General features: G+C 35.3%; 1 protein-coding gene across 1 annotated transcript in view; it reads left to right on the top strand.

The window, feature by feature from the left end:
- LOC132548573 (ribosome-binding protein 1-like) overlaps positions 1-14,418 on the top strand; it is a 38,133-nt gene that overhangs the window by 5,976 nt on the left and 17,739 nt on the right. The window contains exons 3-16 of the mRNA XM_060212436.1: positions 1,901-1,973; positions 2,331-2,569; positions 2,806-2,843; positions 3,044-3,218; positions 3,416-3,619; positions 5,868-5,972; positions 6,392-6,496; positions 6,746-6,850; positions 9,522-9,664; positions 9,946-10,057; positions 13,065-13,157; positions 13,403-13,480; positions 13,663-13,758; positions 13,990-14,082. Coding sequence (XP_060068419.1) covers positions 1,901-1,973; positions 2,331-2,569; positions 2,806-2,843; positions 3,044-3,218; positions 3,416-3,619; positions 5,868-5,972; positions 6,392-6,496; positions 6,746-6,850; positions 9,522-9,664; positions 9,946-10,057; positions 13,065-13,157; positions 13,403-13,480; positions 13,663-13,758; positions 13,990-14,082 — 1,659 coding nt within the window. The remainder of the gene's footprint in view (positions 1-1,900; positions 1,974-2,330; positions 2,570-2,805; positions 2,844-3,043; positions 3,219-3,415; positions 3,620-5,867; positions 5,973-6,391; positions 6,497-6,745; positions 6,851-9,521; positions 9,665-9,945; positions 10,058-13,064; positions 13,158-13,402; positions 13,481-13,662; positions 13,759-13,989; positions 14,083-14,418) is intronic.

The following is a 14,418-nucleotide window of genomic DNA, read 5'->3' as shown; positions in this document are numbered from 1 at the left end:
GATCATGGTATTAGCAATTTTGTGATAATTCTTGATTCTAATACCTTAATGTCGGCAATTACGGCCTTTTGGTCTTTCAGCAGACAAGAAAAGATAAGAAAGTGAGTCGGAAGCGGAACTAAGATAGTCCTAGAAGGGGGATTGGATAGACACAGCACACTTCACATTGTAATGAAAAGCAACTGCTATGTTGTATGTGTGCATGTTGTTCTGAAATAGTGTTTCTTAGTTTTTTTCATTTAACATGGGCAACTGTACCTACATTTCACTTCAACAATTTTGTTCACTGATGAAAATATTTAGTTATAGTACAAAATATCCTCATTCCAAGTTGTATAATTGATATTAAAACATAAGAGATAGAATGTGATTTTATCTAGTCAATTTTTATCTGGTCAAAATATGAAAAGGACAAAAGTGATATAATAATGTAACGTTTTGTGTATGACTGTGTTTTTGAGGAAGTTATATAAAGCACCATTGAGGGGAATGGAATGATTTGTACTTTAGCAACAAATGATTTCATAGTGGATAAACATATGTTTCCTGTATTATATAACCTTATAGAGAATGACCTTCCAGGATATAGATAGATATCTGTTATACCATCTGTTGGTTTTCAAGTATTACACACACCCACACTTCCTGATGACAAAATTATTCTGTATGTACTATTAAAACTTATACAGTTATATGTTCTTGTAAACTGGTTTTATTATTTGTGTGTGGGTGTGTGTGTGGGGGGATGGGGGGGGGGGGGGGGGGGGTTTGTATGTGTATTCGGTGTACATGTATAATACAAGTAATTTTCTTTCTTGTTTTTATTATAGGCTTAATCTGATTTTAGAAAGTTTTAGAAATTTTCACAAAAAGTGTCATAAGTCCATTTACTGTCTTAGCTCAGTTGTCATTCTGCCCTTTAGTCTATTCTTCTCAGTGGCATCCTGCCCTGTTTTGTTTACTTCAGTGGCATCCTGCCCTGTTTTGTTCACCTCAGCACCATCCTGCCCTGTTTGGTTCACTTCAGTGCCATCCTGCTCTGTTTTGTTCACTTCAGCGCCATCCTGCCCTGTTTTGTTCACCTCAGCACCATCCTGCCCTATTTTGTTCACCTCAGTTGTCATCCTGCCCTGTTTTGTTTACCTCAGTGTCATCCTGCCCTGTTTTGTTCACCTCGGTGACATCCTGCCCTTTTTTGTTCACCTCAGCGCCATCCTGCCCAGCTTTGTTCACCTCAATGCCATCCTGCCCTGTTTTGTTCACTTCAGTGCCATCCTGCCCTGTTTTGTTTACCTCAATGCCATCCTGCCCTGTTTTGTTCACCTCACTGTCATCCTGTCCTGTTTTGTTCACCTCACTGTCATCCTGCCCTGTTTTGTTCACCTCACTGTCATCCTGTCCTGTTTTGTTCACCTCACTGTCATCCTGCCCTGTTTTGTTCACCTCACCGTCATCCTGCCCTGTTTTGTTCACCTCAGTGCCATTCTGCTCTAAACCTTTGTATTGTTCAAACCAAAAAAAGTGCTCAGGTACCTTTTTGTCACAACTCCAGTGACTGGTATATTTTGCCAGTTATGGTCATGGTAGGCCCTTCTAACCCTGGCATGGGAATGGGGGCACTAATTTAATTCTGTACACAAGAGAGGCATGAACCTCCAGTGATTGGCCTAACAACAGAGGTTTGTTACAAATGATTGGATATATGAGGAGCCCCTGTGGCTTAGCCCCTTAGGGAAAAAGACCCCATGTGACATGTTGAATGCCTAGGTCTACCTGCAACCTCTGGGAATTTAATTGATACAGTCAATTGTTAATAAGCATATGATTATAATCAGGGTCCATCAATTCAAAACACCTCTGTTGTTAGTTTGCTCATTTATTTAACTTCGTTAACTTGCAGAAAACACAGAAAGGTGATGATGTTAAACTGCTGCGCAAACAACTGGAGGAGAAGGAACGTGCCCTGCAGGAAGGTATGATGGTACAAGATGATAACTTTTATTTGATATACTAGGAGCTGTTGTTTAGTTAAAGTACATCTGTATGACAACATCTTTCCGCAAGGTTGCATTGGCGTACCACAGTAGGTTCTGTACATGTATTCATTCTTCGACACTATGGTCACTGAATGCATGAAGCATTTTTGAATTCTTCAAAAAATCCAGTGTTAAATTGATAAAGCTTAAAAATGAAAATGGCTATTTTCAAAATACCACCATTATTTTTATACCAGAAATTTAAAGATGGTACCCAGTAGCCTTCTGCTGATTCTGCAGATTTTTGACAAATATACACATAATTATAAATCCGTCACCATTTTGTTGTCTCAGAGCAAAAGTTAGCAATGCATGCTAATGCATGTCTGTCCAAGGAGAAGGCTGGTTACAACAGCCTGGAAAAACAGTATCAGGAAAAAATTGCTGTACAGAACTCCGAGATCCAGGCTCTCCGTTCCAAGATGCAACACTCTATTGAACAACACATGCTAGAGCGAAGTACCATGCAGACTCGCCTTCAGCAGCTGGAGCGCCAAGCTGGGGATCAAAGCCTTGCACAGAAACTCAGTGAGGTACTCTTTCTGTCTTGTTACCTCACTAGTTGTGAACATGTAGAACAGTTGTACTTATTGGGTCTGTAATTTCAGAGTATTTTGTTGTTTAATTTAAATTTCAACCAAACCATCATTAGATTAGACAAACAGTTTGAATTTTGAACTTGTTATAACATGATTCATTCATTGAATTAATTTTACATTAACAGATTTCATGTTGGTGTTTAAAAAAAATACCCCTTTTATATTTTCAGGAAAACAAGATTTTGAAAGAAAATCTGAAAAGGGCAGAGTAAGTTGTTTTGATCCATATGAATAAATCTTTTGAAATTATCCTTTGTGTATGATTTAGATATAATTGAAAAAGTCTTGAATGTTTTTGAAAAAAAGAAAGACCTCATTTTGGAAAAATATATTACATGACTTCATGTGTGAATGATAAGAATGGATTTGACATGTGTAATTTTCATAGAATGTATTAATCATTATTAGGTCTGAGACTGTACCCCAGAAGAACTATGCCAGTCTGACTCGTGAGCTCCAGATTATACAGGAGGAACTCTCAAAGAATGTTTCAAGGAATACTGCTGCAGAGAATGCCAAAAAAGCATTAGAAGAGAAACTTGCAAAGAAGGACGCAGAGCTAGCTAAACTTAAAGGATCAGAAGTAGGAAGCATTGAATTACATAATTAGCATAAATGTACTCAATCCACATTAAACAGAGAGTCTTTGCAAATTATAAAACATGTTAAGGTTAGAAATATATTTAGCAATAGAAATAAATAAGAAGGACCATATCTACATATATCAGAAATGGAATGGTTTTTAGGGAGAATTTTTTACAATTTCTTTTCCACTTGTAGAAGGAGTCTGAAGGTGTTGTTACCAAGAGATTGGATGAGGTTAACAAGCAACTGAGGAAGACAGAAGCAGAGAATGCCACACTGACCAACAGTTTGAAAGCTGCTGAGAAAGAGTGCTCTACAGTCAAGGCACGACTCCAAGAGTTGGAAATGGCACTGTCCGGTAATGACAACACATCAAAGGTGCTGGAGGAGAAGCTACAGGTATGCCTAAATTGAGTTTTTTCCAGAAGGTTTTACAAATGTGCAATTAAGCATATTTTAGTTAAAGTTTTAAATTTAAAAGAATCTTTCTTTAGATTTATATAACATCCAATTATTAGGAGACTTGCTAAAGCTGGGGTTTTTTTTTTTTATGAAAATGCTAAATAATGGTATATACTTGCCTCTGTAAGACAACTTTAAAAATATATATTGAAATGTCCTTTTGGTGTGATATTCATTATCTTTGTCCCTATATGAAAATGGTGATGGGATGGTGTGTTAAATATTGGTTAATGTTTTGCTCAAAATCATTGCTGTTAATGGCTTTGCTCATTTAAATATCTTTTTAATTTACATTTTTGATTGCGACAATTTAAGGTGTTTGGTTTTATTAACATAGAAATTGTATCATACATCTAAACAAACAAGCCAACCCAGTGTTGGATTGGTACTTTAAGCTTGAATTTTATGTTTTAATTTTAAAAAAAAATTGTTCATAAAAAGGACAAACAAAAATAGAGCGTTTTATGTCTGAACACAGGAATCATGTCTTTCAGTACGTGTAAGTATAGACCTGCAATTTTCACTTGGTTATTTTTGTATTTTTTCCTAGAATTTGTAACGTTTCTGAAGTGCACAATATGGTTCACATTGAAATCCCTTTCACACCATACACTGTCAATATGCAGCGTATTTACTGGAACATTAAAGCACACTTGTATACATTTATACAATATTGGTGAAATTAAGTCATTTTAATGCTGTTTGATGTAATCTAGCTTGACACCATGATGTATCCTATGTCATGAACTACCACATCATTATCTGATTTAGTTTTATATGATACAGATCTATCTGATAATACCCAGCTCTGTGTTAAACAATCTAAGAAAATAAGTCAATAGTATTTGAGAGAAATCTGTAACAAAATGAGCTGTCATAAGTCTAGCAATGCTTTGATAATATTTAAAGGTGTAAGAAATCTTTTTGTTGTTTTATGAAGTCATTTTATAGTATTTATCAACTGCACATCTCCTGTAAATCACAAGCAGAAATGAACCTACCGTAAATTTTCGCGTATAATGTACAGATATGGGGATATGGTATGATTGAAACTTTTCAGACAGTTAAAACAACATCGTTTACTGAGCAATAGTACGCGTTCAGCCGAAGCCGGGTGTCATCAATTTCCTCGTACTCAACGTGTTTGTTACCTGTTAAGAACTGTTAATTATCCAATTAGCCAAGCCTTTCATGCTTGTTAAGTCAGGTACCTGTGTGAATTTGTTTATATAAGGTAATTAAATATGTTAGGGTCACAATGATTGTGGTTTCCTAATTATCAATGGATCAAACCACAACAGTTTCATTGCGGTAACCAGTAATCAATGAATCTTTCTGTAGATTTTTTTTTTTTTAATCTGACCCCAAAAAAGTACCTGCGCACTATACCCGAGTGCGCACTATACCCGCAAATTTACGGTATTACAAAATTCTACAGGTGTGAAATGCTTTACCTTTCATATGTTTATCACATGTTCTTTTTCATATGGAAGTTGATTGTGGTGGTTATTATTATTATATGGTAAAATCAAGTGAAATTAAGATTAAATTACAACTTTGTTACTTTAGATGAAAACTGTTTTAATATTATACCTTTTCATAATACACTGATTGATTCTAACAGCGCAATAGGATTTCATCTAAACAACTTATTTTCAAATACCTCAATGGTCCAGTTCTTTGTGAGGAAACAACATTATGATCGAAACAAAATCTGGAAAAGGATTGACTTAGAAAAAGTGGACTGTAAAGTCTCCACTGACGTGAACATCTTTCAACATGTGAAAGTTAAAGGAGCAAGATATGTAATGGGAGGGACGTAATGGGACTGTAGAAGGACAAGTTGTAGAGATGGAAGAGTGAATTGTAGATAGTTTATTGGTGATGTGAAATTATGTTGAGGTTAAAGCATGAAGATTTTAATGATAATAAAGGCAACGGGAAGGACAATGGTTTGAAGATGAGAAATATAGGTTTGGTAGTCAAACTAACAATGAAAAATAATACTGGTAGTACTGAAACAGCTTCATACTAGAACCTGTGTGCGATTTGTCTTTCATTAAAGTATGATGTCAAAAGAATTTTATCACAGTGATTTTAAGTGATTTCTGATTTTGAAAGAGTCAGATTGACTTAACTAGAAGTATTAGGTTAAAGATTTACGTTTTATATGTTGTTTTGGTAGGGTGCTGAAAAAGCCAAATCTAATGTTGAGGCAAGTCTGAAAGCAACAGAGAAGAAGTTAGTGGATGCCGAACAACAGAGGGCTAAACTTGAGAAAGACTTTGAGGTAATTACTGTACTACCAGTATTAGTGGGTGTATGGTGGTGATAGGATGAACTTTTAACTTAGTGTGACAGGGATCGATTTTCCAAGGTTTGGTCAGCTGTGTAATATGTAAACTGGTTCCAGGTTGTACCTTATTCTAATTGATATAGAATGGTTAACGAGAAATCAAAGAATACAGTGCTACAGCTGATCATATTTGGACAGGTTGGTTCTAGTCTGAGGTGGTTTTAAGTAAAAGTCTATTTTTATATGTATTGTATACAGATTTCTCTTCAGATTTGTTTAAAGATCAATCTCTTGGCTAAAAATGGCATTTTTTCTTGATGCATATGTACATGTGTCAGGTTCACATCTTTTCATGGAATACAGTTTGTAGATGTCAATGAACATTGAGAATATTTGTTTCACAACTTTCAAAGGATTTTAAGAATGAGAGATCTGTGGCAGAGGCCAACCTGAAATCCACAGAACAGAAACTGACAGACCTGGAACAACTCAAGACTAAATTACAGACAGATTATGAGGTAGACATATAAGCAGAAGCATGTGAACAGTTTCAAATATTATCAGGGAACAAGATGTGTTTAATAAGTTATGCTTGTATTTATTATAGTGTCCATCAGAATCATGTCAAGTTTCCATGGTTATACAAATATTAATGATACTAAACATAGATTATGTATTTTAAATCTTTCAAATTCTGAAATTTTTGGAAAGTTTATTGTCTCGAATGAAATCCAGTCTCCATTACAATTGACTCTGTAAAATCATAGGCAGCAGAGAAGGCGAAAAATGATATGAAGTCAAGCTTGGAAAGTCTTGAGCAGAAGTTATCGGAGTCCGAACAGAACAAGGACAAACTACAAAATGAGATGGAGGTAACCATCCTGTCTGTTACCAGCCATGCATGATCGTTCTGAGCTTTTCTGCAGCAAAATTGTGTACTGATGAAATGCTTTGTAGATAGCCTACTCAAAAGATGCGTAGATTAATTCACTTTAAGACTATGAGACACCAGACATGCATGCCTCTCTTGGCATCCTCTACAACATTGCTTTGCATCTGTTTTCATGGTCGACAAATGTTTGATTGACAACTGACTCTCTCGTCTTTTCTTGTCACATCCTATAACAGAGGCATGTATCATCCCATTCACTAAATACACTATGTCACAAGTTTCCTGGACAGCAAAAACTTGCATGAAGTGTCACCTTTATTTCATGTATAACATACCTGGTTTATCATCTACAGACACTCATGCCAGCCTTGACATCTACCCAACTTAACTGTATACTAAATATCTGTATAACTAATGAATGCCTAGTGCTTCTTAGACAATTCATGACAAATTTTGAATGTAATCTTTGACGTGTGTCGTGCATGCCCATATGTGTCCTGCAATATACATATGTAGTTTGCGAAACATGACTGAAATGGCTTGTCTTTGCATACTGCATAAAAGATAAAGGACCGTATGCTATATATTCATAATAACCGGCAGCTATGTATTCATAATAACCGGCAGCTTATGCTTTTTAGGTCATCTGACCCGAAGGGTCCGATGACCTATAGTCATCATGCTTCGTCCGTCGTCGTCCGTCGTCCGCCGTGCGCCGTGCGCCGTCCGTAAACTTTTCATTCAAACGACTTCTTCTCAATAATTGGAAGGCCCAGGCAACTAATATTTGGCCTGTAGCTTGCTTTGATGAAGCCGTACCAAGTTTGTTAAAAAGAATGACCTTGACCTTCATTCAAGGTCACAGGGGTCAAATGTCTTAAAATCTTCAAACAACTTCTTCTCAATAACTGGAGGGCCCAGGCAACTAATATTTAGCCTGTAGCTTGCTTTGATGAAACCCTACCAAGTTTGTTCAAATGAATGACCTTGACCTTCATTCAAGGTCACAGGGGTCAAATGTCTTTAAATCTTCAAAGGACTTCTTCTCAGTAATCAAAAGGCCCAGGCAACTAAAATAAGGCCTGTAGCATGCTGGGATGAAGGACTACCAAGTTTGTTCAAATGAATGACCTTGACCCACTTTAAAGGTCACAGGGGTCAAATATGTTAAAATCTTTAAACAACTTCTTCTCAATAACCAAAAGGCTCAGATTGCTGATATTGTGCCTGTGGCATGCTGGGATGAAGGGCTATCAAGTTTGTTTAAATGAATGACCTTGAACAACTTTCAAGGTCACAGGGGTCAAATATGTCAAAATATTTAAATAACTTCTTCTCAAATACTAGAAGGCCTAGGGGGCTAATTCTTGGCCCATAGCATGCTGGCATGGAGCCCTACAAAGTTTGTTCAAATGAATGACCTTGGCCCACTTTCAAGGTCACAGGGGTTATGTTAAAATATACAAAGGACTTCATCTCAATAAGCAAAAGTCTATGAGTGCCAATATTGGGTCTGTAGCATGCTGGGAGGAAAGGCTACCAAGTTTATTTAAATGAATGACCTTGAACAACTAAGGTCACAGGGGTCAAATATGTCCAAATCTTTAAATAACTTCTTCTCAAATACTAGAAGGCCTAGGGGGCTAATACTTAGCCCATAGCATGCTGGCATGGAGCCCTACAAAGTTTGTTCAAATGAATGACCTTGACCCACTTTCAAGGTCACAGTGGTCAAATATGTTAAAATATACAAAGGACTTCATCTCAATAAGCAAAAGTCTATGAGTGCCGATATTGGGTCTGTAGCATGCTGGGAGGAAAGGCTACCAAGTTTATTCAAATGAATGACCTCAACCCACTAAGGTCACAGGGGTCAAATATGTTAAAATATACAAACGACTTCTTCTCAACAAGCAAAAGTCCATGAGTGCTGATATTGGGCCTGTAAGATGCTTGGAGGAGAGGCTACCAAGTTTGTTCAAATGAATGACCTCAACCCACTTTCTAGGTTTGGCTTGCTTTTTGTCAGATGACCGTTAAGGCCCATGGGCCTCTTGTTTAGACAGCATACAGGCATGGCATGTTTTAACATGCTATGAGCAGGTGTACATTGAAGATGTTATGCAGACAGGCTTTCTGAAACTTTTGAATTTCGTTATTACCCTACCACTTTATAGTTATAGTGATCAAATCTGATCAGTTGAAGTATGGGAATAATCTAAATCAATTTCATATTTTGGGGTTCCAATTTGAAAGCAAAAGTAAATAATAATAATAATAATAGTCTTTATTTATACTTGATAACAAATTTGAGTCAATGACTCGTATTACAATTTGGTCAAGTGTTTACTAAAAAATATACAATATTTACAATCTTTCCCTTCTTCAGAGATTTTTATCATGCTTTATTTATAGCTCAAAGAATATGTTGAATTTGTTGCTGGATTTTACATGAGATTTAAAAGACAGTTCTTAGTTCTTACTGATTCATCGTTGTGGAGACTTCATTCCTGTCTGGAGTACCTCACTCCAAGCCTAAGTCACCATAGCAATTGATAAAATTTATGAGCAAAACGGCTTGAAGGTAAGGAAGGCTTAAGTTGATGATACATACCTGTAAGGTAGCATTTTAAAATTTTTGTTTTCTTCAGGTTTTGAAACAAGAGAACTCCAGCCTTTCACAAGAAGTGCTAGTGGTAAAGGAGACTGCTGTGAAGACAGCTGGGGCCCCTAATGGAGATATCCATGATGAACCTGCAGAAAATAAAATAGCTGTTTCACAGCATGAAAAAATGTAAATATCAGATATGTGTTTTGGCAGTTTATTTATCTTTTCTCTGTATGATTTTCTTCCTGTTTTAAGATACTATTAGCACTGATTGGATTCCATGAGATTAATACCATGAATGATGGTATACTGTTAATTCTAATTATAAAAACACTACAACAAATCTGTGATTGTGCTTGGAGAATACACTTGCTGTTTGAATCAAAATAAGGAATTTAATTATATATAATCAGACTTTATGTTATGTAATGATGATTTCTAACAAACTTGTGGCATGATCATTTCAGAGTTTCAGAAAAAGAAACAGAAATCAAGAGACTTGCAGCTGACATGGAAGCCAAGGACTCCGAATTGTCCAAGTTACAGAGTGAGGTTGATAAGCAGAAGAAGAAAAACAATGTAAGACACTGGTGTTGATTTGTCATAATAAGTTCAGTATCAGCTTCATCACTGTTGTACTGTTCTCTCTGTCAAAGCACTTTTCTGGTATATAGTTAAACATTGATACTCAGCAAAACCAGTTCTGCTCGTCAGGCTGCTTATGAAGAAATTATATTTTGGAAAGCTTGTTGAGAGAGCAGTGCAACTTTGCTGTTTACATTTAATGCAAAAGAAAAGATTTGATTGGAATCCTGACTTTCACATGTAGTTTTAGTGGCATATCATGGGCTGTTATCAAATCTTCTCTTGTGTAAGAAAGCATGACTTGTTAAATTTACAGGAAAAATAATACACAATTCATGTGATAATTTACACTTCAAACAGCTTGTGATTGGGAAAAATATGCCAGTTCCTGTTTTGTTTACTAACATACAAATTGATCTTGTGACAGAGATTGAATAAGTGATTTTTTTTGTTTGTTACATATACTATTCTTGTAATCTTTCATTGTGTTTATGCCACTATCTAAGGTTGAGGGGACTGGTTATGTATGTACTTAGAGGTTATATAGAAAAAGACAAGTTAGGATTTTTTTGTTGATAGCTCAGGATGATACAGAAATATATGTCTTGGGTGATTGACATTCTTCTGTGTTTCCCTACCCACAATTCTTTCTTTCTTTTTTTTTCCTCATTGGAAATATTTAAAAGTTCTTTTACCCAAACATGCCTTTCTTGTCAATGGTAGTTATTCCACTACCATAGACATTGTATTCATATCAAGAATACCTACATTGCATACATTCTACACTATTTTGGTAATCTTTAATTACTTGACAACCCATTTGGAATGCTGAATTTACATTTTTCTTACCTACAACTGAGCATGAGAATTTACACCACAGTACAAGCCGTTGAGTTGGCTAATCCATTTATCGTGGCTGCTTAGTGTTTAATGACTGACACAATCCGTTGTTTACTAAATTCTTATCTAGGATTTGAGGCAAAAGAATTGGGAGGCAATGGAAGCCTTACAAAATGCTGAAAAGTCTGTAACACATCAAGTTCAATCTGCTGTCAAAGATACAAAGGTAAAATCTTAACTTCAGTTTTTTTTTTTTCCATTTTTGACTTTTTATTGTACATTTTCAACTTATTTTTGTCAGTACTAAGAGCAAAATGGTTTTTTTTTCACATTAAAGTGTGACTCACTGTAAATACTTTGTCATAGTGAATATTGTGCAGTTTTCAGCTTCACTCAGTGTTGTTGCAGATGTTTATGTTTGAAAAAGAGCTTTTTATTTCCTGTATACAAACTTTATTAATTTCATTTAGAGCATCATTTTTATTCATTTTTTTTTTGTCTTCAAATTGCCGAGACTTGCAAGTTATCATTCACTAATCATTAAATAAGTTTCTTTACTTGTCTTCTTTCTTGCTCAGAATGTAAGTAATCTTTTAAGTTAATTCTATCAACTCCCCATGTCACCAGTGCCATACAGCTACTTGACTCACCATACCATGCTTTAGACATTATAACACATCTACAATGTATTTTGAGTATAATAAACACATTTGACTGGAATTTGAGACACTTGTTTGAATTTATGTAAGCATAAGTCCAGACCTGTTCACTTTTTTTTAACAAAAATATTTTGTTTACTTTCCCATTTCTTTGTTGTCTCCTGATATCTCTGTGTCTCTTTGTTGGATGGTTACCCTGGTGATGATCCTTCACTGCTTGCCCTCCTATCCTCTAGCATTCCCATCCTAAAGGTTCAATAGTTTTGTCTATGCTGTATTCTGCTTTTTATATGTCAAAACAGAAAATGTTAAAAGCATGCTTGTATCATCCAGTTCATCTCCCCTGCATCACATTAACAGGTTTAACTGACTGTGTGGTGTTGAGTTTTGTGTTTTTATGTCACATTTTACTTTCAGTTTATCATGTGTTATCTTAGTGACAGCTACTAAAAAAGATTTCACACATGTCCTAGGATTACAATGTCAAGACTAATTTGTTTGGGTTGAGTCTTGACTTTGAATACATTGTGTTTGTTTCAGTTGTGCTATTCATGATCAGTTAAAGAAAATAATTATTTTTAGCTCACCTGGTCCAAAGGACTGGTGAGCTTATGTCGTTGCATGGTTGTCTGTCTGTCAACTTTTTATTAGAATCACTACTTGTTAGAAAAGACCGAACAGATTTTGCTCAAATTTGGTTAGAAGCATTCTTGGGGGAAGGGCAACCATTCCTAAATAGATATTGGTTGTCTGCCCCTAGAAGCCTGAGGATGGAGGCCCAAAAGGCAAATTTTGAAAGTTCTTTAAAATCCTTCTGTAGGAATACATGAATGCTGTCCCTGTTTTGTCTGAAGAATGCTTGGGTGAATGGGAATCAATTTTGTATACTGGTCATGTATAGGTTATGTCCCTCTGGGGTGGGGTCAAACTGTGGAAATAGAGGAATTGCTCTGAAATCCTCTTTTATGGGAATGCCTTGATTCCATCCTGATTTGATCTAATGTTTGACCAAAAGGCTGGGACCTAAGTATTTTAGAAATTATTTGTCATATTTGAAATTCTTTGTAAAATGACTGAGCAGCTAAATTAGCCAGATGAGGGACACTAGCCCTTTGGGCCTATTGTTTTCTGATGTTTTTGCATTTTATCGTTAAGCTTTATATCTTTGTGAAAATTGGTGATGGGATGTAACCAGTATTGTCATTTACAACATATTGAACTATAAAAATGTAAACAACATTTTAGAAAAAATTTATATTGGAATGGTGAGGAATGAAATAAAAAGGATAAATGCAATTCATTGTCATTGTATTGGACTGAAAGAATAGGCTGTACTTGAACTTATCTTGATAAAGAGATAGAAATATCCAGCAAATGTATCGGTAATGATGCAAATATTAAAAATGTATGTGTTTCTAGATTTAAATTTTGGTAAGTATGAACAATAACGTTTTCTATGTTTCTTGAAAAAACACCTGAACAGATTTTGTTTCTTTTCGCAGGATGAAAGTGCAGCATTAGTAACAGACACAGAAAAATATGATAAAACAGTATTACAGAAAATTTTCCCAGATATTTCTGTCAACACAAATTTGGTGAGTGAATACAACAGAATGTGAACAAAGGACTTAGTACCTTGTAATTTACTAGGTTTTATACATGGTAGCAATGATGAGTGGACCTTTGGGTGTCTTGTGTACTTGATCAATGTTTTCATAATGTTTTTTAATAGATATATGTTGAATAATTATTACCAGAATTCTTTGGTCACATGTGCAGGCCAATAAGTTTGAACTTGACTTGTAAGCAGAACACTAACAAATTCAATGTTTCTTTTTAGGTCCATAAAGAATGGATGTCCAGCTTTGAGAAAGAAGCTATAGTACAATTACAAAGTCTGTCTAGTGCGAATGAATCTGTAAGTATGTTACTGTACCTTTTAATTATTGCAGTAACCACATTTCAATGATCTTAAAACTACTTCATGCTACTACTGATTCAATTTAAGGTATATATATTATCGCCAAAACTTTGAACAAATCGAACAAACACCTTGTCACTCTTTGTGGAGAATTTATGTGTAGTGTCTTGTGTTTTTAGGTTACAAAGTCCGAAGGAAAAGTAACAGAACTTCAGGGTCAAGTTAGCAGTCTAGAAACCCAAGTACAGGAGTATAAATCCAGTCTGTCTTCTTCAGTAAGTCTCACCTTGCAGAGAAAACATTTTTACTAACTAAATGTTTGATGTTTTGCGATCAACATACCTGTACACAGATTTAGTTTGGTACCGCACAGCCAGTCTGCAAGTCTTTTATTGTTTTACAACTGTAGTCATATATAATTCTTGGTACAGAATTGAACTCAGCAAAGTAAAGTCAAGTGATCTTGTGATGTAGACTTAAACACATCATCTCTGTTGGTTTTACAGAGTGCCACTTTTGAAGCCAAAGTCAAAGATTTACAAGAGAAAAACAATAGTTTGCAATCTGAGGTCCAAAGACTACAGACAGAAACATCCAATGTACGTACCACATATGGCATTCCAACTCCGTGTTTAGACACCTCTTAAGTTATTTCTAGATATATCAATATGTTCACAAATATAGTTCTATAAAATTCATGAAGTGTAAATAAACGATCAGATAAATGATTTGATGTAGAAATATTTGGTATCAGTAACGTGATATGATAAACCTGTTAGTGTCTTTCTCTGATGCAATTAATCTGGACTTATTCTGTGATATAGTTCAACTAATGCAGTAGCATATGTGTACTTTGTTGTAAATTACAAAGATCTGTCATCAGTAATTCCAATCCAATTTTACTTATTCTGAATGTGATGTCAGTATAGCAGGAC

The sequence above is a fragment of the Ylistrum balloti genome, unplaced genomic scaffold (genome assembly GCF_031769215.1).
Source record: "Ylistrum balloti isolate Yb309-2 unplaced genomic scaffold, AGI_CSIRO_Ybal_v1 Utg370018, whole genome shotgun sequence".
Lineage (NCBI taxonomy): Eukaryota > Metazoa > Mollusca > Bivalvia > Pectinida > Pectinidae > Ylistrum > Ylistrum balloti.
This window is presented reverse-complemented; position numbering and strand designations above follow the sequence as displayed.